The sequence below is a fragment of the Callorhinus ursinus genome, unplaced genomic scaffold (assembly GCF_003265705.2).
Source record: "Callorhinus ursinus isolate GAN/ISIS: 27379988/994484 unplaced genomic scaffold, GSC_fseal_2.0 scaffold28, whole genome shotgun sequence".
Classification (NCBI taxonomy): Eukaryota; Metazoa; Chordata; class Mammalia; order Carnivora; family Otariidae; genus Callorhinus; species Callorhinus ursinus.
In genome coordinates this window covers 8,458,505-8,477,411 of record NW_027397090.1, presented here as the reverse complement: position 1 = coordinate 8,477,411, position 18,907 = coordinate 8,458,505, and the positions used below count along the sequence as shown (strand labels likewise).

Below are 18,907 nucleotides of genomic sequence, written 5' to 3'. Positions count from 1 at the left end.
GTGTGTTGAGAACACAATATGGAGAACATTTTTAAGGGAGCAGTACTTCTTCTGCATCTTTTTCCCATGATCTCAGTTAAAATATTTAGATTTAAATTATATTAAGATGACATTTAGATGAATTTAAAAGGAGTTAGGTACAATTCAGCATCTATCTCAAAGAGCATTTCTATTTCTTCCCAGACATTGTGTTGGAGAGAACTGTTTTTTAAACTTGATACGTGACTCTATGACTTTCAGCCATTTGGCCTAAAAAGCCCCTTCCTTTGAAGCTCGAAGAGTGTTCTTCCCTCATGACCTTAGGAATCTACTGTGCTTGTTTGGGCATCGGTGTTCAACAGGGAAGACATTGGGAGGTTACGTCTGTGTTTCCTCTTGTCTGAACTCTCTGTCCATTAAGATGAGCAAAGAGGGGAGCTGGAATGTAAAGGTGGGATAACAAGTCTCTGAGGTCAAATTGTCCCTCCCTGACAATTTTAGCAAGGACTACAAAAACACAAGGGCAAGAGTAGACATCTCTGCTTACACTTGAGTTAGTCTCTATAGTTACTCGTAGAATAAATGTAATTACAGTGAGAAGTCATCCAGTGCTTCCTAGAAGCCACACGCTATGCCAACGTTCTTTACCCATGCTAGAATGCTGAATTCTCTCAGTAACTCAGGGCCATAGAGTAACTGGGGTCTTCAAGAACATTTCTTACACGATGCTGAGAACCTAACCTGCCAAGTAACACTCAGCCACCTGCCCATGGTATTAAGAGTCTGACAAGCATCAAATTTTCCAAGCAAGGAACATCTTGGACTTTGTGGTCCTTCCCTGGATATAAGAGGCCTGTTGGCCAAAAGAGAAGAAACCTCTTCATTTAGAAGTCATGTGTGCTTGGTTTTTATGCATCTGTGAAAAGATGGGTAGAAAGTTGCCCCTCAGTTTCCCAAATGTGGCAGAGGTTGTGATGGGATATGAGCATACACATTAACTATGCCCTCATAAGGAAACACATCTCCCTGCACTGAAGGTAGCAGTCTTGGGCCCCCAGAGTCTCATCAGTAGGGCACGGACAACACTCCTCTGTTGCCCTCCCTAGTATCTCTGGGAGATTCACCAGCTCTGGAGCCTGGGACTGTCAAACAAGAAAAGGAAGCTGTGTGAATGACATCTGGATACTGCTCGGCCTCGTCCTTGGCAGGATATGGATAGAGGGCATGTGAGACCCTCGGTTCAAACTTGATCTTTTGGTCTATTGTGATATTTGTCTCATTGTGTTCCTTTAACATTTTTTTAAAAAAATATATATTTTTATTTATTTGACAGAGAGAGAAAGCACAAGCATGGGAAGCAGGAGAGGGAGAAGCAGGCTTCCTGCTGAGCAGGGAGCCCGATGTGGGGCTTGATCCCAGGACCCTGAGATCATGATCTAAGCTGAAGGCTTTACTGACTAAGCCACCCAGGTGCCCCTCATTGTGTTTCTTAAAAAAAAAAAAAAGGATTAAAGTATAATCTGTACCAAGAGAAGGAAATATGACCGATCCTAGAACACATGGGTATTATTAGCACTCCCCCTTAAAGCGGATGGTCCTGGGGCTTCATGGAGTTAAGTCACCTGAGTGATGAAGCCAGAACTGGGATCCTGGTTTGTCTGCTTCTAGAGCATGCTCCTCATAACCACCACATGAGCACACCGCCCATAACTGAAGCAGATGGTCCTGAATCAAACTTGAGTCCATAAACCAAATCTATGACTCCCTAAGGAGATGTAACACTGCATTAGTGGAGATTTTAAGGCAATTTAATGGATATTAAATATGTATCTCTCCCCTAATGTATATTCCTCTGAATTCATTCATTCGCTCGTCTATTAAATAAAGATTTATCGAGTGTTTGCTACGTATACGCTGTGCTACTGAGGAATAAGGGATGAGTGAGTGCAGGGAAAACAGAATAATGAATTAGACACAGATTCCGCTCTCAGGAGCTTACATGAGAAGTCAGAGATAGATGTAAATGACTTAAGGTATAAATGATGAGCACCACAAGACAGTTGCAGATAAAGGAGTGCAGTGTATTCTAGGGGTGGATGTGGGTGGATGTGGGTGTGTGTGGGTGGGTGTGGGTGTGAACGCGTGCATGCACACATGTGCATTCGTGGGCACGTACGTGTTTGGCAATTGGTTATGGTGAATGAAAGAGCTCTAGGTTTGAACAAATGCAGGGAAGCAGGCAATAAAAAGATAACTGCAAGAAGACTGGTTTAGTTAGCATGAAAGGTCCATAAAAAAGCGGTGGATTTTAAGACCGGAAATAGAAGCAACACGTTACATCTTCCATGCAGAGGAGTGATGCCATTGGTTCTGTGCTTTGGTAGGAAGTAGCTGGCATTACTGAGCAGCAGGGGCCAGGAAACCACAGCTTGTGGCCACATTTGGCCCATGGCCTGTTTTTCGATGGCTAGTAAGTAGGGAATGGCTTTGAGATTTTGAAGCGTTGTTTAAAAACAAAGAAGCACATAAACAAAGAAACTGTGACAGAGACATTCTGCAGCACACAAAACCTGAATGTTTGCCAACCCCTTGGCATATAGAACGGATTGCTGGAGGGTACTGGATTAGGGGAGACCAAGTTACGGGGGGACAGCAATAGTCCAGACAAGGAAGACGAAGAGGGTGTGGGTGAGACAGTGGAGTCTGGAAACGCAGGAGCTGGAGGGAGACAAAGCTGGATATTGGTGTACTTGGGAGTTGTCTCAAAATGAGACCTGAAGTTCGAATAGTGAATGAAAGGGGAAAGAGCCAAGGATCGATCTTTGATAAGTGTCTGTTTATAGAGTGGGGAGGAAGAAGAGGAACGAGCAAGCCCGCTGAGCTAATATCATTGCTTCCATTTGTTCCATTAGCACATGCTCTATGCCCTTGGCCGATCTTTGCCTCAAGGTGCCCTCCCCCAGTGAGAATGTGACGATACCGAGATGCTACCGCTTCGGCTGCTAGGACAGAACAGGGAGCTACTCCTTCAGTTTCGCCTCTCAGACTATGTGTCCATCATCTTCCAAATACAGCTTGATCCCAGGTCCCCTCTAATTCTCCCCAAGCTCTTCTCCGTGTCCCTGTGGCATCTCTGGAAGCTTCTTGACTGATGAGGTTTAAGGACGAATCAGTTTATTCCACCCCTCCCCCCATACAGCCTGAATTGATGGACTGGATAAGCATCCTTAATAGTCTAGTTGCAAAGTTTGCTTCTACACTTTAGAATCACTACCGCACAGGAGAGCTAGCTGTAGGAAAGGAAGCAGGAAGCTCGTGTGGCCATACCATAAAGACTGTGACATGTACTGCAAAGGCCCCTGAGAGGCCATCAGGAGACTACCAAGGTTTATAGCAATTGCAGGGAGCAGGAGAGGAGACTGATGTCCCTGGAGGCCTATCTGAGTAAGAGCCAGAAGATTCTACTTCCGGAGGGGTATGGAGAAGCACCAGGCCCACAGGCAGAGGGGTGGGTAAGTGAGAGGACCCAGGCAAGCAAAGAGGGGAAACAGTCTGGACTCTCTGTGAGGCACAGGGCAGAGAAAACTGCAATCAGCTACACTCTGTCTCCATGGAGTTTGGACTCCGAGGAGCGAATTATGGAGAAGCTTGGTGTTCAAATTTGAGATGAATGAAGTGATGGTGGTGAGTGGAGGAGGGAGGGTAGCTGTGTTTGCAGGGACGTGTGTGTGGATTTTAAAGTCTTGGATTTGGGAGCAGTGTATGTTCTGGATGCGGACATGACTCCCAGGTGTGACTGACAGGGGGTGGCAAGGTGGCCCCTGTGGGGGCCCGCAGCTGAGAGAGGACAGCAGATAGGAGGAGATGTCAGTGTGGAAATGGAAGGTGGCAAATGAGTCTCTAGATTTTCTAGGAAACTTACAGGATCACTGAAATGGATAGTTCTGGTAAATTTTCATGGTTGGCATTGGGGACACTGTTAGCACTCGGTCAGCTGAAAATCTGTCCTACATGCAGCAGGCTCCGGGGTTCATGCACCTCTTTGGGGCTGGAGGAAGTGTTTGAACTGAATCTCCTTGCGGGTACCAGCAGTTGTGGCTGTGAACTCCATCTGTGCCCTGGGTTCTCTATATATACAAGGTGGCCAGGCTACCTGGGTCTATGGACATGCGAGGATTAGAGGTGGCAACTTTCACACCAAACCTGGAAGGGGCTGAAGTTTCTCACAGAGGTCATGCAGATGCTTTCCGGACATGTGTCTTGCTTACTTGAATCAAGTCCTGTTTTCCTAAATGTTCGGTTTCTCAAACTCAGAAATTGCCTCCTTCCCCTGCTCCCCTCCCTCCTGGGAGTCTCAGTGAGCCTGCCACAGTCCTGGGCACAGGGACACCATCGTGAGCTCCAGACCACGCCTGGAGGAGCTGAGGGTCTGGTCGGGGAACTGGCTGAGAGTGACTCACTCCAGCCCCTCCCTACCCTAGCTGCCTCCCTGTGGTTGAACCTTTCAGGGTCTGGTCCTGGCATCCCTCTGAAGGAGAAGTGCCACCCCCACCTCCGGAGTCCCCAGAGTTAATCATTCCAGAATGCCCACGCAGACTTGAGGTGGTTCAAAGCCTGAGTGAGGCTTCTGCTCAGGTTTAGGCTGCTCTTTTAACTTCCCCTGTCAGCTGGCAGGCTCAAGTGACCTCTGAGGATAGTCTCTGCTTGCTGAGGTGGCCAGGGAATCTGCCCAGAGGGGGTTCAGTGAGACAATATCTGATAAGAGCATTTCCCACAGAGATGAAATACTCCCCTCATCTGTCAGGTGAGGATAATGATCCTACCTCTCTCCCTGGGACAGTTGTAAAGATGGCAGGAGTTAATACATGTAACGATTTAGCATGCTGCCTGGCACATGGCAAGTACTCGTTAAATGTTAACTCATGTTATTTCTGTTCACTCTAACAGAAGGTCTCTGTGATGATGCCACATTTGCAAGACACTTGCACCAGATGTAAGAAATATTTCAGTAGTTATTGGAGGACACTTCAGAAGCTACAGAAGTTTCCAGCATTCCGCAGGCATGGCCCCTCCCTTTTCTACCTGCATGGATTAGTGTGTGAGCATAGCAGTCCTGTGTCACTAAGATATTTGACAATAAGTCCATCAGTGATTCCCTACTCCCAAGCAAAGGGAAGCCCTGAAGGGAAGTATTTTCCAGGAGGAAACCTATTTTCCCTCCTGAACTCATTTGGTGGAGGCAATCGGAAGCATTGGGGTGAGCTTCAAGAGGGTGCTGAGGCCCCGTTGCACACACTTCATTAAATCTGGGCAGAAAAAGTAGTGTCTTAGCTACTGAGGGGAGGAGGCTACAGGAGCCAATGGAAACTGAGGAACGTTGTGAGCTTTGGCTGGAAATAAAGAACAGTTGGTGTGTGATTCAAGAAAATGTTTCGATGGACAAAGGGAATATGGAGGGGACTCTGCCACTCGTGGGAAACACTGTTTACATACCAATTCCTTCTTCTTCATGCACTCCATGAGGATGATGAACAGATGCTGGGCTTGGGTCCGAGTGTATGTGAAAGTCTTCTGGATGGTCACCAGCAGCTGGTCTCTCAGAGATTCATTGATAAGTCTGCAATTAGAAACAATGTCAACCACAGGTCAACCCAGCTCCTCTTCAGTACATGTTCCTGAGAAATATTCTAGAACACAGGAAAGCACTGTGGGGATTGACTTTAGACAGGAGTTATTTCTTCCTGTGTTTTTCTTGCCACAGTTATTTCAACTGTGATAATTAAAAAAACAAAACAAAACAAAACAGTGCACTTAAAAATCAATCCATTTTAATGTCTCAGAACCTAAAAAAGTAGTCAGAAGATGAATTTGGTTCTTTTTTTCCTTTGTCTGTCTCTTTTTTTCTTGTATATGGCATGTGTCTAATACCCTGTTCCTCAAGTGCCATTATCAAAGAAAGCCTTACTCATTAGCATCTTGGTAAAAATTTACTGCATTACTTATATGAAGATTTAAATTTCAACTTCATCTCTAATTGTGGGGGAAAAGCTTCCATCTCAGTAATTTGAGCACCAATGAGGAGCAATGGGACTTATGTTTCTTCTAAAACCATTCCTGTAGGTGGTAACTTATCTGACCTATGATTCAGGTCATCATTTATGTCAAGCATCGGCTGTGTTACAGCCAAAGAGTCTGATCCACAGGAGGTCTAATATGGACTATTTCAGTAAGAGAGAGTTTTTGTGCTATAGAAGAATGAGGGAAAGCAAGGGAGGTACATGATACCCAACCACTGCCCTGTTGCCTCTCGAAGCCGAACCAGCTAACTTTTAACTTCGCCCTCACTAAATGACCTGGTGAAAACTGGGTTATCTTTATTTGCCATCAGGGGATGAAAAATCACTTTACTGTTCATAGATTCTGTCCAAAATCAGGAAGATAAAACTTCTTTCAAGGACCAGCGACAAAATTATCATACTTTGCCTAGCATTTTATGGTTTTGTCATTTTTTCCCCGTAATTGAAGAACCAGAAACTCCTATCTACAACAGTAAAATATAATTATCTCATTTGGTGCTCATGGGAACCCTGTAGGCAAAAGGTCTGTACAATTTAAAAGGGAAGGGTATTTTAGCTGGAAAGAGCCAGATGCTTAAGGTCATCAGCAATTAAGAGGCAGAGCTAAAACCAGAATCTAGGTCTTCTGATTCCTTGTCCAGTACTCTTTCCATTACACTACTGCCTCTCATTACACCAAGTGCACTATACCTTGGCCTCTCTTCCTCACTGTGGCTACTTGAGAAGCAAATTATAACATATGCTTTAATGTGAAAGCAGAACAAGTTTTGTTGCTTCAAAGAAAGCAAGACGGGAGGCTTGATAATCCTTCTGTGCCCCAGGATTGTGTGAAGATCACCTGAACCCACTAGGTTGGACAATATGGGTTCCCTAAGCTTTGAGGAGGGTGCATTCTTCATGACAGGATTATACCAAGGATCCTGGAATGTCATGCAGCTCGATGGAGGATTGGGTTACGCCTTCTGCCCCCCAAGAAGGTTTATATCATGAATAGTTAGAAAAAGAGAATGATCCAGATGAAGTTGAAAAATAATACTAGATCCTCTCAAGATTACTAAATTATTCCGGATGACTCTGTGGCCTTAGGCGTAGACCAGTCTGAAACCATTCATTCACTTATTCGTTCATTCAACAACTGCCTAGTGATGTCTATTCCGTGTCAGTGTCAGAGACTGTAGTGCCTGCCAGGGCCACAGGGATAGATGAGAGACACACTCTCCCAGCTTTCAATGAGCTAACACACCGGTGGAGTAGGAAGATGGGACCTAGCAATTTAACTGTGATTGGTAGTGGTAAAGAAGTAGAGAACTTGTGACAGCTGAATATAATCTAATCTAGGTGGTACAGGGAAGACTCCTCTGAGGAAGTGCTGTTTAATTTGAGACTTGAAGAATAAATGAACATTAGCACGTTGGGGGCGGGGGTGCTAAGTAAGAGCATTCTGGGCAGATGAAATAGCGTGAAAAGATGAAAAGCCCAGTTTTGAGAAAATAAGGTCAGTATGGCTAGAATATGGAGAACAAAAGAAAGAGTGGAACAAGATGGTGTTGCAAAAGGAGAGAGTGGGGATAAGATCATGGGGGACTTTTGAGATGGTGTTAGAGACTTTGGATTTCATCCCACAGGTAGTGAGAGGCTGCTGGCGAGTGACATGATCCCATTTGTGTTGCCAAATTTCCTGAAGGGTCAAGATGTGAGCACTCTACTTGACAGGCAACCCATGTGGATGGGTCTAGAGAGTTCTGAAATATTGAGTATACATAGATGTTGTACATGATTAACAACACAAGAAGAGACTCTCCTCATTAGCCACTTGATAGATCCAATCATTCATCTGCAGGTGTTTAATTTTTTTTTAAAGATTTTATTTATTTATTTGAGAGAGAGAGGGAGAGAGAGAGAGAGCACATGAGAGGGGGGAGGGTCAGAGGGAGAAGCAGACTCGCCGCTGAGCAGGAAGCCCGATGTGGGACTCGATCCAGGGACTCCAGGATCATGACCTGAGCCGAAGGCAGTCGCTTAACCAGCTGAGCCACCCAGGCGCCCTGCAGGTGTTTAATTTTGATAACAACTCGAGATTTGTTTTCCATTGCTAACCATCTGTAGTGAAATCCCAGTTCCCTGAGGTCATTAACTGTTTGAGGGATCTGTCTGTTCTTTGTATGTAGTCTATGACTTTGTAAAAATTGAGACATCATGTGCAACTTAGTTGATTGTGAGCTTTGTTAGCGAGGAGAGCTGAAAGACACTGAAGACGTCTTTATACTAAAAAGTATAAGATCTTTATTTCGCAACTGAATTAAGTTGTGCCTTTGGTTAAATCATTTAGCAACAAACACCCAGAATTCTACTTCTAGAAGTACAAGGATTCTCTAGATTGGTGTTTTCTAAAGCGTGGGGTGCTAATCACTGATAGAGCAGAGTGGTTTTAGGTGAGACAAAGATGATTTAGTCTTTCCAAAGCCTTAAGTTATACTCATTAAACATTAAGTAACTGTTACTCTGGCTTTAGTTCTTTTACCATCCTGATTGCATCAAGAGGAAAATCACATTTTTGATGTTTCTTTGGTTTTATTAGCTCATGAGCATTTGTAAATCTCCCCCTTTTGGCAAAGAAATAACAGGTATTAGGTCCCATGCTTTTTGCAGAAAGAGTTTAAGAACGTTTAAAAGAAGATCCTGTAAAGCATTTGATGTATTCAGAGCACATCATGGTTTAGGACATACAATGGGATCATATCATTTGATTTTCACATCAGTCTGAGAGAGAAGCAGGTATTAATTCCATTTTGCAGAAGAGGAGGCTGTGGCCCAAAGAGACCAAATGATTTGTACAAGACCAAATGAGGTTGATGATCTTGGTGCTTGAGCCGAGTCTGCTGAATTCAGCCTTCCATCGTGGTGCTGCTTTTCCTGTTTGAAACCTCTAAATATGTCTTTTAGTTTCCTAATCATCTGCACTGGAAGTAGAAATTTAAGTATATTAGTTTTAGGGAATTGCTCTTCCTTTTTGTGATAGAACATCTGAAGGAAATCTGAAGATACGGGGAAGAGTGAGGACAATGGTAAAGTGCATTTCGTATGTTGAAGATTCTATGGCTTCTGATTTCCTCACAAGTATTTGCTAAGCTAAATGAGATGTTTTCTATTTGGCAACAAAGACTTCCCCTGTCTTCTCTAAGGACCCTTTCTTACTGTGTGACCATATTTCTGTAGGATATTGGGAAGCCTGCTTTCTTGAAATTATTGCTTTCCTAGCTCTTCCCGTTTTTTTGTTTTTTTGTTTTTTTTCCTGCCCAACACTGGAAGGATTTAAAAAATCTTGACCGTGATATTTAATCACCAGCAAAAAATAGAAATAAGTCCATTTTAGATTTCTTTTTATGGCACAAGAATAGCGATTGAGAATTTCTTGACATCAAAACACGGTCAGAGTATTATATAAAATTTTCATTTTAGAATTGGGTCTTTGACAAAATGGTGCCTATTTATAGAAACTGTTAATTTGTGGCTCCATATGGACCAATGCTATTTTTGGTATACCTCAGATTAGAATGATTCTTGATTTAGGAAGGGTAGTGAGGAAAATTGAAGTGAGGAAAACCTCCATACTATGGCATTTGTGTTTCCATTTAAATGCTGAACTTGTGATCTGGAGCTTTTTGGATGAGTCACAGAAGTATCTGAAATAGGTCACTGTTCATCCAGTGCTCGGAGTAACCAAAGGAACTTCGCACCCTTGGCTACTCGCATTCTGTTCAAAGGCTAGCAACACAACCCACGTGTGCACCCTTTTCTTGGAATGACTTTAATTACCTGCCATATCAGAGTTTTGTTCCTCGATTTAAAAATTAGAAAATGCATTTAGAATTCAATGGGACGCGAAGAGCTAGACTTAGGTTAATGGCTTTCATCAAGGAGCGAAGCCCTTCTCCTGCCCTCCACACATGCTCTCAGTTCACTTGTTCAGATACAACACGAGAAAATTTTACCTATATAAATAAAGATCATTAATAGTACCGCAATTTGGTACATAAAAGACATCATTTCCCAGAGAATCTCTAATGCTCTAAAGAAAAATGAAATTTTGTCATTTGCTTCATGCCAAAGCAAATTACTACATGTAACCCTAGGAGACAGAAAGGTTACATGTCTTGCCTAAGGGTCACAAAGAATGGCATTTTTCTTTTCTCCTCCTCCCATCCCATTCCTCCTCCATTTCCTCCCTCCCCTCTTCCTCCTCCTTCTTCTTGGTTAGTAAAAGTTACCCCTTCCTCCCAAATGCCATGACTGGGGGGGGGGGTCACAAGTAACAGCATGATTCGTCGCGGAGAGGGAACCCATATTGTGGATAAAAACCATCACAGTCACCAGGGTTAGGCTGTCTGGAGCGAAGCTGTCACTGGCCAGCTATATGATCTCGTGCGAGCTGTTTAGTCTTTCCATGTCATGTTTTGCATGTATGTAAAATGAGAATTATAAGAGTGCTTATCTCATAGACTTGTGAATATTTAATGAGTTAATCTTTGTAGAGGGCCTGATGCGTAGCAAGGTCTATGCAAGCATTTGTGTTATTAAAACACAGTCCCACACGGCTCCTGGCTCACTGATATTCCTTCTTGTTCAGTAGCATGGCCAGTGGCTGGGGTCTTTGTGTGCAATACAGAGCTCTCTCCTGGGACCAATGGTGCTCTGCATCCTTGCTCAGCCCAACAGTACAAGGCCACTCCCAATCCAAGCTGGAGAAAGAACTTTCCCATTTCAGAGAGGCCAGAGATCACCAGTTCTTTCTTATGTTTGGGAAAGAGGGATACATAGCAGATTTAGGAGGCTTCATCATCTGTGAAACCTTGCAAACACTCCATGCAGTCTTCTGCACATCTATTTATTTATTCATTCAACAAACAATACTGGTGCCTACTATGGGCCAGGCACTCTGCTAGGGGTAGAGAGATGAATAATATTTAGTTCTAGCCTCAAGGAACTCATAGGGCTGTAAGCCATATATTTTGGTAATAATAGGTAACACACCCTCAAACTTAGTGATATAACAGAGCATTTTTTTTTTTTAATTGTGTTGATTTTGTAGGTCAGGAATTGAGGCAGAGCACAGTGGGGATGACTCATGGCTGCTCCGTGAGCGCTGGGTCCTCAGCTGGACAGGATGGAATGGCTGGCTGTATGTCTTGGGCTCCATTCTTCTCCATGGGACATCTGTTGGGGATGCAAAGTCCAAGATGACTTCTTTGCTCTGGTGTCTGGTACCCAGCCGGGGATGGCTGAGAGCGCCGAGGACTGGCTCGTTGTTCTTTCTGGTGGTTGCACAGTGCGTGGACTTTGTACACAGCAGCTGGCTTCTCTCACATGGAGGATTCCGAGAGAGCATTCGAAGAGGCCCAGGCAAAAACTTCGACTTCCTCTGACTTAACCTCACAAGTCCCAGAATGTCATTTCCTTACATTCAATGAATCAAGCATGTCTAAGAGTAGCCTGGGTTCAAGAGGAGGGAGGGACTCCCATCTCTTGGTGGAAGGAAAGCAGGAATATACAGAGAAGGAATATATTGAAGGTGGTCATCTTGGAGACCAGCAAATCCATCAAGGGATTCTGTTCAGATGAGACCTTATAAAGCATCAGTCTTTTCCACAGTTTAATGATAAACAGCCTCAGCTGTCTTACTTTGCGTTTTTTCTTTTAATAGCAGATTATGAAAATCACCATTTTCCTTAAAAGTGATAGGTAACCACTCAGAAGTATTTTCAGAATGTTATTACTGATTTGAAGCATAGAACCTGCAAATAGTTTCTTTTGACTCAGTGGCCTATTTACATTTATTTAGCGCGTACTATGTACCAGGTATTTCTTTGAGGCCTTGGGCATCGGCCGGAGCCTTTTTTCCATGGATACCATCATCATACTTTGTCCCTATCAAATGCAGTGTGCAAGGGACATCTTCAGTCAAATGTGTGCATGCTTGGGTCAGCCTCAACGCCCAGCTTAAGTCACCACCAAAAACAGTGGGGTGTCTTCTTGGTGCCATCATTTCGCTTTGAGGTCTGTTTAGAGAAGAAAAGCAACAACAAGCACCTGCCAAAAGCTAGAGAGAAATTTTGACTTACTAATGTATTGTTCCAGTTTATGTTATTCTTTGTTGGCGGGGGTGGGGGTGGAGTGGCAGAGGGAGGAAGAGAGAGGGAATCTTAAGTAGGCTCCATGCCCAGCACAGGGCCCAATGAGGAGCTCGATCTCAGGACCCCAAGATCATGACCTGAGATGAAATCAAGAGTCAGACGCTTAACCGACTAAGCCACACAAGCACCGCAGTTTACGTTATTCTCGATCTACCTTTGTTTGGGCCCTCGTCAGATCTTACTCAGATGGTACCAACAGACTACGAATTGCTTTCTTTTCTATCCTCCTTTAATCCATTCCACACATTTGATTGAATGTTTGTTCTACAAAGCAAAGATAATTCCATCACATCCTTCTTAAAACCCTGCAGTAGCTTCTCATCACCAGTAAGATAACATTTCAACTTCTGATATTTCTGGAGTTTGTATGTTGCTCATCTGAAAATTCCGCTGAGGGATTTGAACTTTGGAATAAATTAATTGATATAATTTAGGAGCCACCGTTTTGTAGATGGAGAGTCTGGAACCTGCAGTGGGAAATTACCTTGCTAAAGATTATATATCTGGAAGCATCAGAGCCAAACTTAGAGGACAAAGAGTCAGGAAGGAAGAATCTTGGATAATGAACTACACTAACCTAAATATGTAGGCTCAACTCAGTGTGGTTATGTAAAGTTAGTGATTTGTTGTTTAACAACTAGATGCAAGTGGAGATTGCTTCTGTTTTATCCCTGAGACAGGATGTTCTTTGTCTTATGTGTGAGAGGACTGAGACCGAGTAACGTGGTTCCAAAGATCCAGTATTTCCCCAGAATTACTCCCCAGCTTCTCAGATGCCCGAAGTTCCTTTTAATTAATTGAGAGCCAACAAATATTTTGCTCAACAATTGGAATCCCGAAGAGGAACTCTTAGGTTAAGTGATGTGAATGGGACCCAGGGAAGTGACCGATAGGTGGGATGGGATGGGGAGGGACTTACTTTGCCCAGCTTCTTACTGAAGATCAACTCCAGATACAAATGTCTTCTATCAGCTAAGACCTGTGAAAATAGTACCTCTAATCTTGTCTTAATATGTAGCTTAGAAAAGTGGTTCACCTGGGCTTTTCCTGAGGGTTCTATCTAGTAATGCGAGGTAGTGAGAATGATCTTGGAGAAGCTGCCTGTAATCGGGAAGGATGCACACTTGTGGATGCAATCTGTTCAAAAAATTTCATTTACCACTACCCACAGAGGGAGCATTTCTTATTTTTGTTCACTTTCTCCTTATTTTCTTTCTACTTTTTTTAAATCCACTCTAGAATCTTGAGCTAGATATGGTAAAACAGAAGGCGCAGATACACATACAAAAGGAAACAGAAGGGGCGGTGGTGCAGTGGGGTTGAGCGTTGTAAAGAGAGGCACTCAGAATCTATTATAAGGTAAGATTTGGGCTGGGCATTTTATGTGTGGCATTTCATAAAGACAGATTAATCCAAGAAAATCCTAACTAGATTAACTCCTTGGATGCATGGATGATGACATGTGATATTACTTATGTATTCTCTTTTTCCAGTCTTCATCAAGGATCAAGGTGCTGAAGATAGAAGTTTTCCTACTAACCCCTTACCTTGATTCCCTTCACCCTTCTCTTTTCCCATAGCATATCACTTTCTAAAGTATTATACAGTGTGCTTATTAAGTTAATTACTTATTATCTATCTGACGCTGCCAAAATGTAAGTTCTGCGACCACATTTTTGTTTGTTTTCTTGACAGGTGTATTTTTGCCAGTGTCTAGAAGAGTGCCTGAAACATAGCAGGTTTTCAAAAAATATCTGTTGAGGGATGCCTGGGTGGCTGGGTCAGTTAAGTGTTTGACTCTCGATTTCAGCTCAGGTCATGATCTCAGGGTTGTGAGACTGAGCCCCACATCGGGCTCCATGCTCCACGGGGGTCTGCTTGAGATTCTCTCTCTCCCTCTGCCCCTCCCCCAGCTCATGCATTCTCTCACTCTAAAATAAATAAATAAATCTTCAAAAAATTATTTGGTGAATGACTGAACACACAATGTCGGTTGGATGAAAGAATGTAATTTAAAAAACGAAGGGAACAATGTCCAATAACATTGAAAAATCCGTCAGACACTCAAGGGGTCCCCGAGTGGTGGAGCTCAATTACATAAATACTACAGCTATGTTCTCCAATATGGGAGCTGTTAGCCACATGTGGCAATTCAAATTTAAATTAAATACAGCTAAATAAATTTAAAATTCAAATCCTTAGTCACACTAGCCACCATTCAAGTGCTCAGTGGCTGACTGGGCAGATGGAGGATATTTCCATCATCACAGAAAGTTCTATTGGACAGCAGTGCTCTTGAGGCAGACAGGGCTGCCAAGCTCTTTACCTTGGGCAGAAACTAGCAGGACAGGCAGGTGAAAAAATCCTCAGCAGTTTTGGCTGTGTCTCTGTAATTTCTCTCCTTTCCTTCTTTCGGGTATGAACATACCCAAGAGTGAAAACTGTTATGTGTTGCCAAAGCATACAGGGACTGCCACACGGTCAGGTAGCTTCTCTGCTGCCAAAATTAAAGGGGAAAACATATCCTCTGTGTTCATTCCAAGTGAAATCCCATCAATGACCATTGCATGTAGCCAGGCAGGAGGAATAGTGGGATTTTTATTGTTTTAGGCCCTCCATAAAAGACAGAATCAGAGCTGGACTTACATGTATGAGCTTCTTGGGCAGGCAAAAGCATTAGCACCTCTTTAACTGACATATTTTAAAAGTTGGTCCAACATTTATTCAGAGGAACAGTTCACCAGCATGTGAGAGAAGGGGGGAAGCTGGAAGCTGTTGTTAACAATCACTCAGCTCTGGGGCAAGCAAGCCTCCTGCAGTTACTGGTCTCATCTTCTGAGAGGCAACATGGTATAGCTGCTAGGAGCATAGCTTCCAGCCCCAGTGTCCCTGGACAGACCACTCCCTAGTGGTGAGATGTTGAGCAAACTTCCTAATCTTTCTGTCCTCAATTTCCTTATTTATAAAATGGGGATAATTATCATAGCTACCCCAGAGAGTAGATGACAGACTGTGTTTAGATCAGGTTCTTGCATGCAGAAGCTTTAAAAAATATTCAAATTTTCAAGTATGCTTTTGGGAAGAGGGTCAGAGGTGTGGGGGGAAAGGGTGAGGTAAATCTCAACTCTCTCTCAAAGTCATGTGTCAAAGATTCCTTCTAACCCCACATTCTACTCTATGAGATGTGGGAGCAAGTATAATTTTATTTTTTCAGATGGATTAGTGATGGACTAATTCCTTGCTGTTTTTAAATTATTCTTTCTTATAAATTATCCATGGACAACTGCTCAGTTAATCTGTCCCTCAGTCCAGCTTCAAACAGTACCCCACAACAAAGAGCCTCTTGTTTTTGATATCCTATGTATTATGACTGTAGGGAAAGACTTATATTGTCAGTTTAGACTGATGCACTTCACAGTGTTGATGAGACATTGACTATTTCCCAGATATCTTTCAGGCAGATAAATTTCTTATTCTGCCCTTGGCTTCATAATTCAATGTGCTATTTGATGACTGCCTGGTAGTGATATATGGGGTTATCTATAACACTTGGTCTTCACTCCAGAATAAAAGCAGCCACCCATGGTATGTTGACTGTACATTTCTTTCTTTGCATCATTGTTAATCCACCACAGAAATCTTTCCCCTGAGCCCATATGTGGCCTCAGACTCATTCTCAACACAACATTCTAGGATGCTGGTACCAGCGGATTGTTGTTGACACTCAAGATGAAAACTATTTGTCATGCCTGCATTAGAGATAATAAAATCTCAAATATACTATAAAATGATGAATACCAAGGATATCACAGGATTGAAGAACTCCAAATTTTAGGTTTGTCTCCAAGACACTGAACTAGGACTTCCGTGACCTTACAGGAATCGATTTTTTACTGCTTACTTTAGGGATCACTGCTTGTGGATACTTGATTTGCACTGAATATCTCCAGAAAACACAATAAATATGTATACCAACTCTAGGACAGTTGTCCAGCAATTACGACAACTAAAGAGAAAGCTTATTGAAGCTGAGTGGAGACTTTTCTTGACAACAGTAGTACAGACGTGAGTTAACCTTGGAATGCTACTTTAATGAATGCATCTTTAGTGTGTCTCTGGTAGAAGAAGCTTTTATAGCAGGTGGTCACTGCTGTATTCGGTTTTTATGAATCCTGTGGTCCATAATCAACAATGAGAATTGTGTGGGGAATCTAATGGAAATCTATTAAGAACACTGCAAACATTATCTATTATTAATGATACCACCGGGTGAGATGTTAATCCACTCTATTTCTAGAAGCTGCAGGTTCTCACGTCAGCTAGGATGATTCAAAATTCATCTCCTCTAAGGTAGAGGGATTAAATACCAGGGCATTTTATTATCTGAGGCTCCCTCAGATACATTTTAAACATATTTGTGGATTTTAAAGTCCTCACAACTTCTTTTCACAAGAGATAGAGGCTATCTTGTAGAAGCGGGTAAGGAAATGTATGTGTGCATCTCCTGCTAAGACAGAGAAGCTTACGGCAGCAGTGGGGAGGACAAATCAGTTTGGTTGTCTGGTGAATGGAAGGTTCGTTGAGATGGCCCTAGGGAGAAGCTGGGGCCAGAATGCAAAGGGTCTTGAGTCCAAGCAAAGGAATGTGGACTTGACCTGTGGATTAATGGTCTTTAACTGGGTTCCACAAAGAAGCCCCTAGAATTTTGAGGAGGTGCTCCAAAGCTGCCCCAGAGCTGCCTTCATGGGTGAGAGCCAGGCAGAGCGAGGGAGGCTCTAGACCAGTGGCTCTAAAATTATGGTCCCTGGACCAACAGCATCCACATCTCCTGGGTACTTCTTGGAAGCACAAATCACCCGGCCAATCAGACCCCAACTAGAAAACCTGAGATGGAGCCCAGCTATCTGATTTTTAATAAGCCCTCCAGGTGATTCTGATGCAAGATAAACACTTGAGAACCACTGGTCTAGGCCTTCCACCCCAGCTTTACCAGAGTAAACATGTATGTATCTTGTCTGTCTCATATATTGCACTTCTGAGGTTTCGTATGAGAAGGGACCCAAGGGCTTTCAAAGAATGAAAATCAATGCTACAGGCAAGTGGGAAATTGGGACTCTTAAAGGGTTGTCCCTTGCAACTATAGAGTCTAAGGAAAATGAGCCAGGACGTTCTAATGCTGAACGTAGTGGCTTTGATGGCTGTCAGTGGTGTCTCCAACAGCAGAGAGAGCCGTCATTCAAACTAGCACCATTTGGGGTCTAAATACTTTTACGTTTCTCTTTCTCTTTTCCCTTTTGAAATTGGTCATCCATTTTGACCTAGTCAGAAAATCATTTTCAAAAGAAAGAAGTGAACTGAATGCCCGTAAGAAATCCATGTAAATAAAAATATGAACAGAGAAATCTACCAGTCCTGTCAAAGTGAGTATTTCTGTGGCATAGCTTTCTCTTCAAGGGAGGCATTTTCAAGTCTAACAGATGTTTGGAAACAAGAACAGCTGTGATCAAGAAATAAATGAGGTGATTCATGCTAAATAAACTTTTCAAGTCAACTGGGTTCCAGAGACATAAGTTGGCAGTGGGTACAAAGTGCTTGTGGTAACAAAGCAATGGCTGGTGTGCCCAGCATGAGTGTGACACGCAGAAAGTGAGGAAGCTCTTTCTGAAAACATCAGGGAAGTATGAAGACAAAGCTCATTTGTATACATTTAAAAAGAGTTTCTGAAAGTGTGGTCCATGGACCACTCTGGTTGGAATCACTGGAATTTTTTGTTTCTTTAAGATTTTTTTAGAGAGAGAGCCAGCGAGCTGGGGGAGGGGCAGAAGAAGAGGGAGAAACAGAATCTCAAGTAGACTCCTTGCTGAGGGTGGAGCCCTATGGAGGGCTCGATCCCAAAACCCTGAGATTGTGACCTGAGCTGAAATCAAGAGTCTGATGCTTAACCGACTGAGCCACCCAGGCACCCTGGCATCACTGGGATTTTGGTTTCAAGGACAGTTTCCTGCACCCCAGCCCAGGTACACTGACTCAGGATTATTCAGGGGAATCTGTGTTTCCTAATGCATTCTCAGGCATGCTGAAGTGTGATAACTGCATGACTATTTTCAATGTTTTCTGTGTAACAGGTGGTCAAGAAGTTAGCTAAGCAAATCTCAGAGGAACGTAGTTAACCCATCCTTTGAAGTCTTCACTTGGCATTGATGGGCTGTCTAAAAGTCATGGGCAGTGGTTCTCCGAAAAGGATTGCTTTATCATAATGGATTACTTGGCTCTGTGTTTGTTTCTGATGTTTGCTGTTTATATTCAAGGCCACACTTTCCCAACTTGGAGCTGAGCAATTCTAAAGCAAATTTTATCAGTGTGGAGAACTGACTGACCAATTGAGATCAATAAAATTTTTCCCCTCACTAGTACTTTCTTCCATGAATGCTAGCTAGGTAATTGTTTTAAAGTCAATGCTTTGTTCTCTCCATGCTGACACAACATGGAGGGATCAAGTAGCCATATTTTATTTTGAATAACTGAAGCTACTCCAGCCTTGTGGAACTTGGGAGACAATGACACAGGTATCTATATAGCAGTATCTTTAATACATTCCATGGAGGGAAAAACTGCAAAGTAAAAATTGCAAAATTGCAATTAAATAATTACAGGCATTAG

General features: G+C 43.0%; 1 protein-coding gene across 1 annotated transcript in view; it reads right to left on the bottom strand.

The window, feature by feature from the left end:
- TRPM3 (transient receptor potential cation channel subfamily M member 3) overlaps positions 1-18,907 on the bottom strand; it is an 816,058-nt gene that overhangs the window by 157,439 nt on the left and 639,712 nt on the right. The window contains exon 8 of the mRNA XM_025891560.2: positions 5,473-5,596. Within this exon, the coding sequence (XP_025747345.2) occupies positions 5,473-5,596 (124 nt within the window). The remainder of the gene's footprint in view (positions 1-5,472; positions 5,597-18,907) is intronic.